Source organism: Puma concolor, chromosome D4, assembly GCF_028749965.1.
Source record: "Puma concolor isolate L17-30 chromosome D4, mPumCon1.1.hap2, whole genome shotgun sequence".
NCBI classification, from domain to species: Eukaryota; Metazoa; Chordata; class Mammalia; order Carnivora; family Felidae; genus Puma; species Puma concolor.
In genome coordinates this window covers 87,605,378-87,620,032 of record NC_141679.1, presented here as the reverse complement: position 1 = coordinate 87,620,032, position 14,655 = coordinate 87,605,378, and the positions used below count along the sequence as shown (strand labels likewise).

General features: G+C 59.9%; 1 protein-coding gene across 8 annotated transcripts in view; it reads right to left on the bottom strand.

Annotated features, from left to right (window-relative positions):
* Positions 1–229: 229 nt before the first annotated feature.
* The window catches only part of DNM1 (dynamin 1), a 44,450-nt gene continuing 30,024 nt past the window's right edge, over positions 230–14,655 (bottom strand). For 3 of the 8 annotated variants that reach the window (XM_086684156.1, XM_086684153.1, XM_086684152.1), the window contains 8 exons: positions 12,334–12,447; positions 8,553–8,662; positions 7,708–7,819; positions 7,288–7,299; positions 6,748–6,918; positions 5,164–5,405; positions 4,581–4,796; positions 230–1,507 (listed from right to left, as the gene is read on the bottom strand). In XM_086684156.1, the coding sequence (XP_086540282.1) occupies positions 1,435–1,507; positions 4,581–4,796; positions 5,164–5,405; positions 6,748–6,918; positions 7,288–7,299; positions 7,708–7,819; positions 8,553–8,662; positions 12,334–12,447 (1,050 nt within the window). In that variant the 3' untranslated portion in view covers positions 230–1,434. Of the gene's footprint in view, positions 1,508–3,877; positions 3,880–4,580; positions 4,797–5,163; positions 5,406–6,747; positions 6,919–7,287; positions 7,300–7,482; positions 7,820–8,552; positions 8,663–12,333; positions 12,448–14,655 lie in introns of those variants that run through there. The other 5 variants (XM_086684155.1, XM_086684157.1, XM_086684158.1 and 2 more) reach the window with 4 other exon arrangements.

Genomic DNA, 14,655 nt, shown 5'->3' with positions numbered 1-14,655 from the left:
CTCCAGGCTGAGTTAGTGGCCCTGCCCCCCTAGTGGGCAGAGCAGGCTTCCTAGAATAAGGACCTGTGAGCCCCCCGGTGCTTTCCCAGTAGGCCTGGGAAAGGGTGAGGCCTTTCTTTGCCACTCCTCACAGCACACTAGCAATGGCTGGGCCCTTCCCCACCCCTGCATCCCAGGGTTTAAGCCTTCACCTTCTCCTGAACTCCACAAAGAACACAAGCCGACAGAGGACAGTTTCCCATTGTCCAGAAATGGGTTTTATTTTCAGCCAAGAGACAGCAAGACTGGTGGTAGTCAGGGAACCACACAGCTGCCAGTATGGCACCCCCGTGCTCGACTGGGGGAGGGACGGAAAGGTGGCTGTCCACGGGCTGGGCATGATGGGGAGGCTCATCAGAGGTGGCACACGCTGGAGAGGGGGATGTCAGGGTGACAGTGTTCCCTTGTAGTTGGGCCACAAGACTCCTCAGGGACAGCATGGTGATTGATTCCCAACACTAGCGGCGAGGCTGTGGCGGCCGTGTGTGTGTGTGTGTGTGTGTATGTATATATATATGAATATTTATAGATATTTATAGAATGGGGTAGGAGCAATACCACAGAGGGGGCACAAGTTTTCACCAACATCACGCCTGGATGTGTCAGCTCACCACTACAACAGACTAAGTCACAGATGAAGGGGGAGGCTTTGGGGCTGGGGAGCCACTGTCAAGTCACAGAACAGCCGTCCAGGCAGGCTTGGAAAGGGAGGTCTCCGAGGAACAGAGGGATCTGGTTAGAGGTCGAAGGGGGGCCTGGGGCTCTCAGGACGGGATGGACTTGCCTGACCCGATCGGCTGGCAGTTGGAGAGAAAGCAAAGAGAGAACGGAGAGAAGGAGGGAGAGAACTGGTAAGGCAAGCAATGCCAAGCCCGGTGGGGCAGGAGGGGAGGGCAGGGGGAGAAAAGGAAGCTGCGGGTGTGGGCAAGGGTTCTGGAATGGAGGAGAGAGATGAGAAAGGGAAGGTGGGAGAACTGGAGATGAATGGGGGCCACAGCTTCCCCAGAGTCTGGGGTGGAGGTCAAGGCAGCCCCCCCCCCCCCCCCCGCCACGCACGCTGGTCTCTCATACACCACCAGGCAGTGCACCCACAGCTCCAGACACATGCTCGGCCCCTCTGCCTTCCCTCTTTTTGTGGCCCCCTTGTCTTCCAACGTACTGGCCCAGGGCCACCCCTAGCCTTGGAGTGGGGGGCCGCGTGCCCCGTGGCCACAGCTACCAGTCCTCATGGAGAGAGACAGGAGAAAACACTGTTTGAGCCAGGAGGGCGAAGCTAAAAGGATGGCTGGAGGGGGCACTGGATACCCCTCTGGGCGGGCAGAAAGCCCGGAGTCCTCGGAAGGGACCCTGGGGAGGCAGGGAGGTCAGGCAGCCGGATGCCAGTTGGCCACAGGCTTATAAGTCTAAGAGGGGAGCCTCAGCTGGTCGGGGGACCACAGGTCGCGTAGGTGAGGCTGGGCCCTTCCTGCTGGGGAAAAGCAGAAGAGCAAGAGTCAGCGGCAGGGGCAGAGTGACAGGCGGGTCGCTGGGTGAATGTGCGGCCCAGACAGGGTGGGACTCGGAGAAGTTGACTAGGCTCAGGTCAGTGGACACTGTTGTCCCCTTGGCTGAAAAGTGTAGGTCACCCCTAGGAGCAACAGGCCCAAGCCCATGAGCCCGTGGACGGGCTATGGTGCTTTGTCTAGGGCCGAGGACGCTGTGGTTTGTAGTGTGCCTTCACAGGTGTGACAACACCAAGGAGGTAGGGGAAGGGGCCGTGTGACCCTGCCTCACCTGTGAGGTGTGGACAGGGCCCTCCAGCTTTCAGAAATCAGCACATAACCAGAGCCTTGGCCCCAGATTGCTGCTCAATCGCTGGCTATCTGATAGAGGAGATGGGGCTCTGACTTCCTCTGCCCTACCGTGGATTCGGTTCCCAGAGCTCCTTGCCCCAACAGCACAGCTCAGATGGGGGAATGAGCGTGGCATCCCCAGGATGAAGTTCCAAGGCCTCTGGCTGTCTGAGTCCAGCCCCACGCACAACGACGCCCGCCCCCTCCGAGTTCCCTGCCTCTACACCATAAACCGTGAGCTCTCTGCCCTCCCTGACGGCTCCAGAGAGCACCCATGTCTGCCAGCCTGGGTGCGGAGCCTGTCCCAAGAGCTCCCCAGGCTCAGCCATGGAGGTCTTGAGCAGTGGCACTGAGTCCCGAGGCTCGCTGAGAAGGGAGGTGAGAGAGCCAGCTGGCAGCAAGGACAGAAAGAGGAAAGAATAAGTCTGGAGCTGCAGAAGGGAGAGGGAGGGGAGCCTGGCTCTGAGGTCCCGGGTGCGCCCCCCAATGTGGAGCTGGTGCAGCGGGGGGCAGACACACCGTTCATGCAGCAGGCAGAGAGGCATGTATGTACCTACCGTGGCTGACGCTCCTCAGGGGTCACTGATAGTGATTCTGAAAGACAGCACGAAATCAACATGGCAGTTCACACGCACGGACGGGGCAGGCCCGGGGGGTGGGGTCACGCACACGCACACGCCCGGGCGTGCACACACGTGCTGTGAGGCCCCCTGGCCCCGCATGCGCACGCTGACACATGCCCACAAACAACACGCACACGTACACACCTCCCCCGCCTCCCGCTGCCCAGCACCCTCACTGGCCGGCACGTGCAGCACGGATCCGGGGCATGCAGCCACTCGGCACATTGAAGCACACGCGCGGGCTGAGTCACAACACAGAAGCTCGCCCGGACACAGGAGGCGTTTGCACCAGCTCCCTGCACACTCGTGCCTGGCGTGCTCAGAGGGCCACCTGCAGTGCTCCGTAAGGGACAGGTCTTGCTTTCTCAGGGTCCAGCTGTCATTTCTCTGCCCAAGAACCTCCCAGGGCTCCCTACTCCCCACAGCATTGAGCCTCAAGAAGACAAACTTCTGTGAACTTTTAAGGTTTTGCAGCCTGCCCCACTGTACTCAGGGCAACCTTTTCTTATTCTTCCTCATTCCGTCTGCACTCTCCTCTGGCCAGCGGCTCTCCTCAATGCATCCCCACTAAACCTTCGCCCACACCACCGCTCCATACCCAGATGCCCCTGACTTCTCACCACCTGAGTCTCATCCCAGTCAGCCCCCGGACCTCCCCCATGTCAAGCTGTCTTGAAGCTTCCCAGACTGTTCTCTTCCCCGAGGCAGGGCCGTGACTTGCCAAGTGTTTCCTGTGTGTTGGCAAGACTGGAGTTAGAGCAGGTGCCAGATCTTCCTCTTCCCCTATGTCACACCTCAGCGCGCACCTGGGCGTGCCAAATTCCCTTAAGAATCTGAACACCCAGGGAAGTTAGCAAAGTGTTCCTACAGCCACATTTGCATTTCATGCGGCTTCTCTACAGTCACTGTCTCTCTCCCTCCATCTTCACGCCAACCCTGGGAGAAAGGCAGAATGTTAAGTATCATGTGGTAGAAGGGACACTGAGGCCCTGGGAGGGAAAGTGACTTGCTTACAAGCACGGGGTTAACCAGAATCTCTGGGCTCCAGTCCAGCGCTCTTGACCAATACCATGCTGCCTGCTTTACCCATCTGCTTTGGTCATCAGAGCACCGTGGAAGCAAGTCCCATCTCTGCTTCATCTGGGGTTCATGGAAACTAGACCCATGAAGGCTAGGTCCTACCCTCCAGCCATCTGGAAACACAGGTGGATGCTATTGGTCTGATGTGCTCTTCCTCAGAGAATGTGGCCAGTGGAAACACGGACTGAGATATCAGAACGAGCTTCCTTGAAAAAGGGTCATGAATCAAGAAGGCAAAGCCAAGGGATGAAGTAGAATTCTTTTCCCTGGAAACCTCTGGGAACGGGGCAGCCTTTCACCCACTGCTGCCCCCCACCCACCATGTTGGTCCAGGCCAGGTAGGGGCAGGGGGAAAGAAGAAAGCCATTAGATTGCCCCGTCCCTCCCAGTCCCCTTTCCCAGCTGCTCGGCGTCCTAGCCCCGTGCCTGAGTGCCATTCTTACACTCACACCCGTGTGCACGCCCACACACACATCACACACACCTTGCTGGTCACAGTCACAGCCTGGCCTCTGTTGCTGTGGGCCAGAGGCCAGACACCCCTCTTGGGACAATTCAGAGTCAGGACTCAGAAGGGGGGCATCAGAGTAGCCCTGAGGGTAAGTGAACAAACTCCACATCTGGAGAAGATCTGAGTTCAAATCCCCAGACGTGAGGTGGGTCACTAGGGGCTGGGAGAGAGAAGTGGAGGACGGAATGGAGAAGGCGGAGAGCGAGGAGAAAGGAGGAGGTAGGCACCAGTGGGAGAGAAGTGAAAAGGGAGGGAAGCGCCATGCAAGTGCTGGAAAGAAGGGGGCAGGTGGGATGAGTCCCACGGCCCCCTCCGCAGAAACGACCACCTCCGGGACTCAGCGCTCCCTGGGGAGGGCAGGCTCCGCCAGCCCTCGGCCACACCTCCCGGCCACACCTCCCGTAGCTCCGGATGGAGGGGGTCGGCTCTGGCCCCACCTCCCTCCCGGCCACGCCCGCCCGGTGGTCTCTTCCGACGCTTTCAGCCCCTACTCACCTGGGGACCCCGGGCGGGGCGCGGTTGGGGCGCGAGGGCACCTGGGGGGGAGGACCGAAGGGGTCAGGGGAAGCCCCCGGCCTGGAGGGCACGGGGGGCGCCCCCCCCAGGGCGGACCCAGCAGGCGGAGGCCCAGGAGCAGGGCCCCGCGACCCGGGCCGGGCTGGGGGCACGGCGGGGGCTCGGCGCTGCGGAGTGGGGCTGGACGTGGGTGACCTGCGGGCGACAGGGTGCGGAAGACAAGGAAGGGAGAGATGAGCAGCTCCGCCCCACCCTGAGCCCCGCCCCCAGCCCCGTGCCGGTCACGCCCATGCGCGCAAGCCCCGCCCCGCCCCGCCCTACTCGTTCCCGGAGTTTAAGGCCCGCCTCCGGTGGCTCTAAAGTTGCAGCTCCACCCAGCCCCGCAGCCAGCGCTTCACGGCAAGCCCCGCCCCGCAACAAGCCCCGCCCATTTCTAAGCCCCGCCCCCTGCTCCAGGTGGGAGCCGCTCCGGCGACGCGGGCGCGCCACTGCCCGGTCCCGGCCCTCCTCCCGCGGGCCCCGGGCTGGGGGGCTTTGGGGCCGTGGGGGCCGGCCCTGGTACCTGCGTCCGGCCGGTACGCTCTGCACCTGCAGCCAGGAGTCGTCCACAGGCGGGGGCATGGGCGTGCTGACAGTGGTCGTGTTGATGTCGCCGATGATGCTGAGCGCCTCCTTCAGTGCGTGGTACATGCGCAGCATCTCGTCGCGCCGCTGCGCCTGCTCCGCCGACTCCTCCATCAGTGTGTTCTGGTCCCCGCACGAGTACAGGTTGGCCAGCAGCTCCGAGAAGATGAATTCCTTCGTCTGCGGGCGAGGAAGCGAAGAGAGGACAGGCTGGGCTCTGACGCCTGTACCACACTGACTGCGCCGTGGTGTGTGCGCTGGACTGAGAACTCGGGGCCGGGGGAGAGGGAAGTGTCCTGGCTTTGCCGCCACCTGAGCTCGGAGATCTCCCCCGCCCGCCACTTCTCCGTCCCGGTCCTTGCTCTTTCCTCAGATAGTCCAGAGAGGAAAACTGACCTGTTCCAAGTCATAGATTGGGGAGGGCTCCCAGGGCCTATCATGCAACCAGGACACCTAGTTGTTCAGCTTTGTTTCGGTCTCAGTTTCCCCATCTGTAAAATGGGGCATTTGCACCCTGTCCAAGGACTTGCATGATCCACTGGGCCAAAATAAGGTGGATGACAGTTTAAATTTTCTGAGCCCTTGAGTGACAGGTGTAAATGTGTGTTTGGATTGGATGAAATGTGTCTGTGTGTGTAGGGGGTTGGGGGGGGGAAGTTAATGTTCTCCTTAAACTCCGCAGGTGCTACCTGGCCCAGGCTCTGGGATATTCACGGAGAGGCACTGAGGTTTTTTATGCCACAGGCCTGTGTCTTACTTACTCGTTCGTTATTCAGTGATGTGCTGAGCACCTACTATGTGCCAGGCACTGCGTTACTCTGTTCTTTTTATCCCTTTAATTCTCAACTCTGTTATTATCCATATTTTACATACAAGGGAGCAGAGGCTCAGAGAGGGTAGTTTACTGAAAGTCAAACAGAATCTGTGGCAAAGCCAGGATTCAAACACAGTACTAATTCTCTGGCAGCCATGCTTTTTTTCACTAAGCCATGGATGGTAGTGGTTCTCTGGGGTATGTATTTTTTTTTTTCCACGTTTATTTATTTTTGGGACAGAGAGAGACAGAGCATGAACGGGGGAGGGGCAGAGAGAGAGGGAGACACAGAATCGGAAACAGGCTCCAGGCTCTGAGCCATCAGCCCAGAGCCTGACGCGGGGCTCGAACTCACGGACCGCGAGATCGTGACCCGGGCTGAAGTCGGACGCTTAACCGACTGAGCCACCCAGGCGCCCCCCTCTGGGGTATGTATTTTAAAACACAGTCTGGGACTTCTCAAAAGATGTGATTCCCAGTCCCTTTTGGAAAACATTTAAGAACATTTGTAGTGACTTGGATATGTGAATCTACAAAATAATACAAGGAACTCACATTTTATTTCTTTTGGACAGCTCTGGCGTGGCCCTATACCTACCTCTCTAGACCTGGTCCCATGGGACTGGCCTGTGCCTCCCCGGGGCCAACCTGGCTGCTGCTTCCCTGGTCCCAAAAGAGCACCCACCGCCCACGAAGCGTTGCACCCACATTGTTGATCATGAGATGCATGATGGTCTTCGGCATGAGGTCCCTCACGGTCTTGTTAACGATGGCCATGTACGAGTCCACCAGGTTCCGGATGGTCTCCACCTGCCGCTCTAGCTGTGGGTCCATGGAGTGCATGAAGTTGTCCGAACCATTCTCCTCAGTCTCGCTGGCCTGCCATTGAGAATAGAGGGCATTAGGGTGGCTGGGCTCTCGCAGCCAGGTTCTAGGCGCCCCCAGGGGCTTGGCCCCTCCCTCCAAGGGTGGCCTGGAACACTGAGGCGCACAGAACAAATGGCCTGCACACACAGATGCCAACTCCCCCAAACGCTCTGCATCTGGGCTCTGCCCAGTGCCTCTGAAGACCCCAGACCCTGTTCAGTCTTATCTCGGCGCTCAGTCTAGTGCCTAGAATTTGCCTCAGTTTCCCAGTCCATCGATTAGGAAAGGCTTTCCAAGGTCCCTTCCTGATTCTAAAGACCTGGCCGGAGCTGCGGCCAGGCTGGAGACACCTGGCTGAAGGCGAGGGAGGGGCACACTCACTTTCTCCTTGTCCTGGGAGGCCCACGCCAAAGCCACAGAGGTCACGCCGCCAGCATTGCCACCGCCGCCACCACCAGCAAGCAGAGCCGGAGCAGACACACACACAGAGGAGAAGGGGAGTGAACTCAGGGCGCCCTACCCCCACGCTAAAGCAACTCTAGACATCAGGGAAAGAGAGGAGGAAAGTGGAGTGGCCACAAGAAACCACCATTATATGCAGGGGATGCGCGAAATGCCAACGGGGCAGAGGAGGGGCCAGAGGAGGGTCACGTAAAACCAGCACTGGAGGACGGGAGGAAGGCTTAACTCTGACCCCGCCCCAGGACAGGTAGGGGGGGGGCATCTGTGCTGTTTCCGAGCCCGTAAGGGCTGAGGCTGGTGACCCAGGTGGCTTGGCCCCCTCCCGGCACCACCACTCACCCCAACGCGCTCCGGATACACGCCAGCCCTCAGGAAGGAGGCCTTCCAGCTGTCCACCTCCTCCTGTGTCTCACAGGCCAGTTCCAGCTGCCGATAATCCTTGTAGACATTCCTGCAAGGGCAGGCAGGGAGGGGAAAAGGCATGAAACCCACTCACCCAGGTGGTTAAGGGCATGCATGGATGGGGGGGGGGGGCGGTCATCATGCCTGGAGTCCAGTCCTGGCTCTCTCACTTCCCAGCTGTGTGACCCTGGGCAATCCTCCTCTCTCCAAGCTTCAGTTTCCTTGTCTAGAAGATGGGTTAATAATGACTCCTACCTCCCTGGGTCACTGTCAGGATTCAGTGAAACCAGGAGTACGATGCTCTAAGAAAAAGGGGGACTGAGCCCCTCATAAGAGGGACATCCCTGACCAGGCAGCCCCCAGTGGCTCCCTCCCTGGCCCTCTGGGGACCTCCCTGATGGCAACTGTACTGAACCCTCATCTCGAGGGAGGTGAAGCCCACAGGAGTCAGCCCTGGCTTGGGAGGGGAGAGACCCGGTATTGTCACGGACCCCACTGGACACTGAGCAACAAGAAGGGGACCAGGCCTGATGGGCTTTTCTTCGTCCCCAGTGCCCGGCAGAGTCTATGCAGAACAGGCACTAACCCACTAACCGAATGACTGGAAGGTGGGGGGGGGGGGCGGCGGAAGGGGGAAGGAGATTTTGATATGAAGTCCAGCACCGAGTAGGGACTGGGTAAATATCTGTCAAATGAATGACGCGCTGTGGGGCTCAGGGCAGGGTCCCTCCCCTCTCTGCCCAGTGAGGCTGGTTTGGGGCTTGCAGGGTCTGGGGACCCACCTCTGCTCAGTGTTAAAGAGGGCAAAGATGTGCTTGCTCGACATGAAACCTTTCTCCACATCCCGCAGCTTCAGGTTGTCCACGGAAAGCATGTATTTCTTCTCTTTCTCCTGCGGATAGAGATGGGAGCAACGGTGAGGGGGGCCGCGCCTCACGTCCGAAGAGCACTCTGTGCTGGGGGCAGGGGGCTGGGGCTGCGGACCCCCAGAGTGGCCCCGGGCTTCTGGGCGCCAGGGCCCCCCTGCACTGAACAGGTGCTGTCTGAAGAGAGCTGGAGCCCTGGGCCTGCTGAGCACCTCTGGTGCCCAATGACCTTCAAGCCGTTCCCAAGAGCGCAGGGTGGCCAGGCTGAGGGTGGGTCCCAGTCCCACCCCAAGTGAGCCCTGGATGCAGTCCAGGCCGGCCCCAGCCAGGGACCCCGCCCTCAAAGCCTCTCTCCCCGCCGGCCCGGCCAAAGGAGACCTGCTTCGGATAAGCTGCTGACTTCATTTCCTGACTGTGGAGACAGAGAGACAGAGAAGGGGGGGCCGCCGGCAGCCCCGGCGGCTTCAAAGGGCCGGCTCAGCCCACTCCCCCCAACCCACCCATGTGTTAGCAATCAGGCGCACGGCACAGACCCGGAGGTGGTACGCCTGTGTGTGCAACGTGTGTGTGGCCGTGTGCCTGTGCGAACGCACGCCGGCCCGAGCACGTACGCTGTCACCACCGTGTGTCAAGGCGGATGTGTGCACGCTTTTGTAGATGCGGGTGGCAACTGTAAATACCTGTGTCGTACGGAGCGTGCCCGCGGGCCACACTGCGGGCACACACATTTGCGTGCCTGTGGCCTGTTTAATGGGATTGGTTTGGCCGGAGCCCTCTGGGAGGAGTGATGTGTATCTGTGGATGCGCATGTGGGCGCCAGGCCGACGTGCACGCGCGTGTGTGCCTGCCATGGGCTGAGATCTGTCTGTAGGTTGCTACGTTCAAGGGAAGGCCCGGGGATCTGCGGACGAGATAGTCCAGGATCGGGCTCTGGGAGGAGGACAAGGGTTTCTGCTGCCGGCACCCCACTTGCCCACACCACAGGACCCATGCTGTGACCGGCGGTGGGGTGTGGGGGGCGGGCGGGGATGTCTATGTGGGTCTCAGGGACTCAGGGCTTGGGCACGAGCCTCGGCCAGGACCACGGGTCAGGGGCTGGGTTTAGGAGGACCCTGCTCCCAGTCCTGCCCACCTCCTTCTGCCCCCCCCCCCTCCACCCGCCTGGCCCATCCAGCCACATAAAGCCTTCTTTATGCCAGGCGGGTGGCCAGGAGCCCCAGAGGGCGGCTGGGGGAGGAGAGGAGGAAGTTGCACACGCGGCCAGGGAACATCTGGAAGCGTTCGAGGGAGGCCCCGCCACCACCCGCCCTGCCGCCCTGCCTGCGCTCTGGGGTTGGACTCTAGGTAGGAGCGGCCTCCTCCCCCCACCCCTCCCTTCCTGCTGGCCGGCCCCCTCCCCAGGCCCCTCCTTCCCAGCCACAGCTCCCGCTCACCCCTGCCACGTCAAAGGAGGCAGAAGGGGAGTCGGGAGCAGAGAGGGGACCACGGGCTGGCTGGGCTGGGGCTGGGGGGCCTTGGATCTCCAGGAGACGGGGCCGAAGCTCCCACCCGACCGACAGACACTGCTGCCTGGATGGATCAGAGGACACCTCCACTCCGTCTACCCAGTGTTTAGACTATCTGTTCAGGACTCCCAAATTGTACAGTAGTCTGCACATTGGTTAGGCTGGGCTGGGTTAGACCCTCGGCACCGCCGCTGGAGAGCTGGACCGACCCCCACACGCCATCCCAGAACCGGAGTCTGGAGACCGGGCAGGGGACTGGGGGGGGGGGGCCGGGTTGGGAGGGATGCTGGGAGGAGGTGCAGAGGGAAGGGGGGTACCCTGCTGTGAGACGGGACGTGGGTGCTGACGGGTGGCAGAGGAAGAAATGAGAAGCTGGGGGGTCAGCGAGGGCTGGGGGTTTGGGCAGCCGCCTGTCTGCCCAGAGGGCCACCCGAGTCCCAAAGGCCAGAGGGCTGGCGGCTGGGGTAGAGAGGGGGACAGATCACGCTCCTCACAGCCCAGACCACCTCCATGTCCCCCAGGTGTTCTAGTGCAAAACTCCACTCACATCCAACACACACACACACACACACACACACACGAACTCAACGACTCGACACGCACCCCCCCCCCCAACTCAGGCACATACATTCCCACACCCAAACTAAAATCACACATCTGTGACTCCTGCACACCTCACGCACACACACGTGCGCGTACACGCGCACCCTCACCATGGAACACCGGCCCTCTCCCATCCTTACGTCCCAAGTACATGCATATTGTTCCCCGTGCACACCCTCCCTCCTCAAGTCCATCTGCCACATACACGCACCTTCACTTATACACCGAGCACAGGCGCACACGCCCCAGAGTCAGACCTCAGGCACACACTGTCTGCCCCCAACCACACCTAGATGCTTACACCCCAAACGCTCTCCCACAACCCCCCCCAACATCCACCAGCCTCGCACACCCCGCCTCCCGGCATTCGCTGCCCACCCCCACCCCGCCCACACCAACTCAGCACGGCTCCCACAGGCGACCCCACTCGAACGTGCACACAAAGCTCAATGAGACCCCGTCACGGGAAGACAGGGCCCCTCTTGGATACATTTCCCTGCAGTGTAGCCCTCAGCCCCAGGTCACACGGTCCCCTGGCCCCGTATGAGGAGCCCAACATAAGGGCACCAGGAGTTCTGGGGCCAGCGGTCAGCACCCCCGGCCCACGAGGGGTCTAGGTAGCCTGCCTGAGCGACAGAGCAGGAAGCGACCCCCCCCCCCCCACCTCGTCACGCCACCTCACACTCCCTCCCTTCCAGGGGCCCCATGCTCTGGGAGAGGCCAGCGTTGGGGTAATGAGGTCCAGATGGCTTGGCGCCCCAGCCAGTGACGACAGAGGGCCCGGCCCAAGATGGGGGGGGGGGGGCTTGCCCGGGATGACTTGGAGGGGGCGGGGATCAAGGAGGGGGCTCGGAGACCAAAATCACAGCCCCCACCCCAGCCCCACTCCCCCACCGAGAGCGCCCTCTCCTCTAAAAGCTTCCTCAGGAAGAGGGTCCCCTCCCCCACTCTGTGGCCAGCTGGAGTTCATTACTACAAGCCCCCCTCCCGCCCCCAGCCCTCCCTATTCTCTCTGGTCACCTCTGGAATCCAGATGTGGAAGCCAAATAGACTCATTCTTAAAGGAGACCAGCAGCAGGGGAGGGAGACGGCAGGGGCTCTGTCTGCCCCTGTGGGCAAGGAGGGGTTTTCCGTGGCTCCTCTACAGGGCCCCATCACTCCTGGTCCTTCAGCCTCGAGGCATCTGGGGCACCTCCTCTGCACCGACAGGGTCTGGGGGACTGGGGTGCAGGGGTTAACAGGGCGTCTGGCAGCTGGACGTGTGTGTGTCATAGGCCTGTGGGGGCCACGGGGGAGGCGGCGCGCCCTTGGAGCAGGAAAACAGGAAGGCCACAGGGCTGGTGGGGTCAGGGGGGTGCCCAGCACCCCTGCCCACCCTCTCCAGGGCGCTGAGCCCCAGGCTCCCCGATCCTGATAAGCCATCTTCTCTGTCCAGCCTGGATGAGCTCCCGGGATTGCCTGGATCTTCGCAGCCCAACTCCATCCGAGGGTCTTTGATGGGATTAAGAAAACCCCGTTTGTTGGGTGGTTCGGTCTACTCCTAGCCCAGGTGTCTGAGCCTCACCCCCGACCAGTGGCTCTTTCCTTACCTCGTCATCCTTATACCAGGACAGATTCTCGGCCGTCAGCACAAACCAGTACTCCTTGGAGCCCCCCTTCATGATGCCAATGTTGTTGATGGTCAGCCAGCCCTTCCGGATGACCTGGAGGGTGAGAGGGCGGGAGGTCAGTGGGCAGAGGCCCGGATTCCCTGCGGAGGACGGGGTAGGCAAAGAGAGGTGCTCAAAAGCCCGCCCCTCTTCTAGCTCTTGGAGGCCTGGCCGGTCAGAGCAGGCCAGACCTGCTCTGGTTTGAACCACAAGTGAACAGACTGGAAGAGGCAGGAAGGCAGAGGTCGGGTCGGGATAAAGAGCCTTTTGATAGTTAGAGCCACCTGAGTAGGGGACTGATAGCCTTCGTAGGGGATGAGCTCCCCACTGCTCAAAGTGTGGAGTCGAGTTGAGGTGGCCAACCGGGCCACACGATTCTGAAGGTCTTTTCAGCTTGAGATGCACCTTATTGTAAGACTTGTTTCTGACCTCAGGGACTTCGCACATGCTGCTGCCGCCTCTGCCTAGAACGCACTTCCCCTCCTGTTTGTCTGTCAAATTCCTATGCGCCCCGCCCCGGGCATCAGCTCAGGAGTCACATTCTCAGGTGGGCCCTCCCTGGCCCCCAGTAGGAGTCAGGACCCCCACTATAGTCTTATTGTCTTTTATCACTCCCTTCTGTGACAATGGCTGATATTCAAAATTGTGTGTGTGTGTGTGTGTGTGTGTGTGTGAGAGAGAGAGAGAGAGAGAGAGAGAGAGAGAGAGAGAGAGACATCATCTCTTGATGCCTGTCTTGCTAAATTGTGAGCTCTCTAAAAGCTCACTGGTATATTCCAGCACCTTGCAGTGTGCTTGGCAGGCAGAAAGTGATCAATAAACATCTGTGACATGAACACATGAATGCAACAGAAGTAGGGTTCTCCGGGTCTCTGGCCCCAGGCTCTGGACAGGAGTGGGGTGTTGGGGAGTGGGAGCAAGGGGAAGGGCTGAGCACGAACTGAACAGGCCCCTTTGTCCCTGGGGAGCCCAGAGTAACAGGCAAAGGTCTCTTTTCATTGTAGGAAGCTGCTGTCCCCAAGACCATCCTGAGCCATCACCGCAGACCAGGCCCTGCAGATTCTACTCCAAGGTCAAGGCCACTAAGTAGACCCTAGCGGTGGGCCATCCTGAGTGTGAGGAAGCTTCTTCTGCTCCATCCCCTGTCCCTGACCTCCCTGGCTTTTCTGAGCATCCAGAGAAGAGGAGCCTGGGGCTCGCAGGAAAGCCCTCTGGGGTCAGGCCCACTTCCGAGGCCCCCAAAACCCTCCTGGAGCCTTCCTTGACCCTCTCTGGCTTCCCCAAGAACCTTGCAGAGAACCCAAGTCACGCAGTGGATCAGTAGCGGCGTAGCTGTCTTAGCCTTTAACAGAAACAAGAGAGCCAGGTGCCCCATGATCCTTCTTCCACCCTGTCCCGGTTCGGTGAGGATCCCCTCAGTGTCTTGCCACTGTCTTCAGAATTGAGTCCAAATGCCACGCCCCGGCACTCCATACCCCAGGATCTGACCAGCAGACCTTGTCATGCTACTTCCTGCTGACTTGCAGCCTTCGTCCTCCCTCGGCCACCCCCAGCTCTGCCAAACCTCCAACCAGAGCCCCTGCACCAGAGACCTCCTGCTCTTCCAGTTCCCACCCTGCCTGGGTCCTGACTGCAGGCTCGGGTCTCCAAGGGACAGCACCAAGGTCTGACTCCTGTCCAGGGACCAGCACAGCGTAGACGCCACCGAGCGTTTGCTGAACCGAATTGCCCTGGGATATTACATTCATCAGTGCCTTCATTCTAGTGAGCACCTACTGTGTGCCAGGCCCCGGGCTGAGGGCTGAGAATGTGCTGATGGACAAGAGAGACCCAGCCCTTTCCCTCATGGGGTTTGAGAAGGAACCAGATATGAAGCCAATAATCACACAAACACCTAGATTATTGTAAAGAAACTATGGCCTCTGGAAAATTCCAGATTATGGCTTGTGTGTACAGGTGAGGATGAGAAGTGGTGTTTCAGCAGAGATCTGAAGGGCAGAAGAAGGCAAAGAGGGACATGTTTCTTGATATTTCACTCATCTCTTTACTCAACTCTCTGGTAGAGATGGCTACCTTAAAAATAGATTTCTCTCTCATCCATCCATCCATCCATCCATCCATCCAACAGATATTTAAGGAGCACCTAATGATTTCCAGGCCCCCACCAGCCATTTTCACTCACCCGGCCCACATGATCTACCTTTGACTGAAGTAGATACTTAGCTCATGCACACTGATGGGTAGGCTGATGGGCTCTGTGTA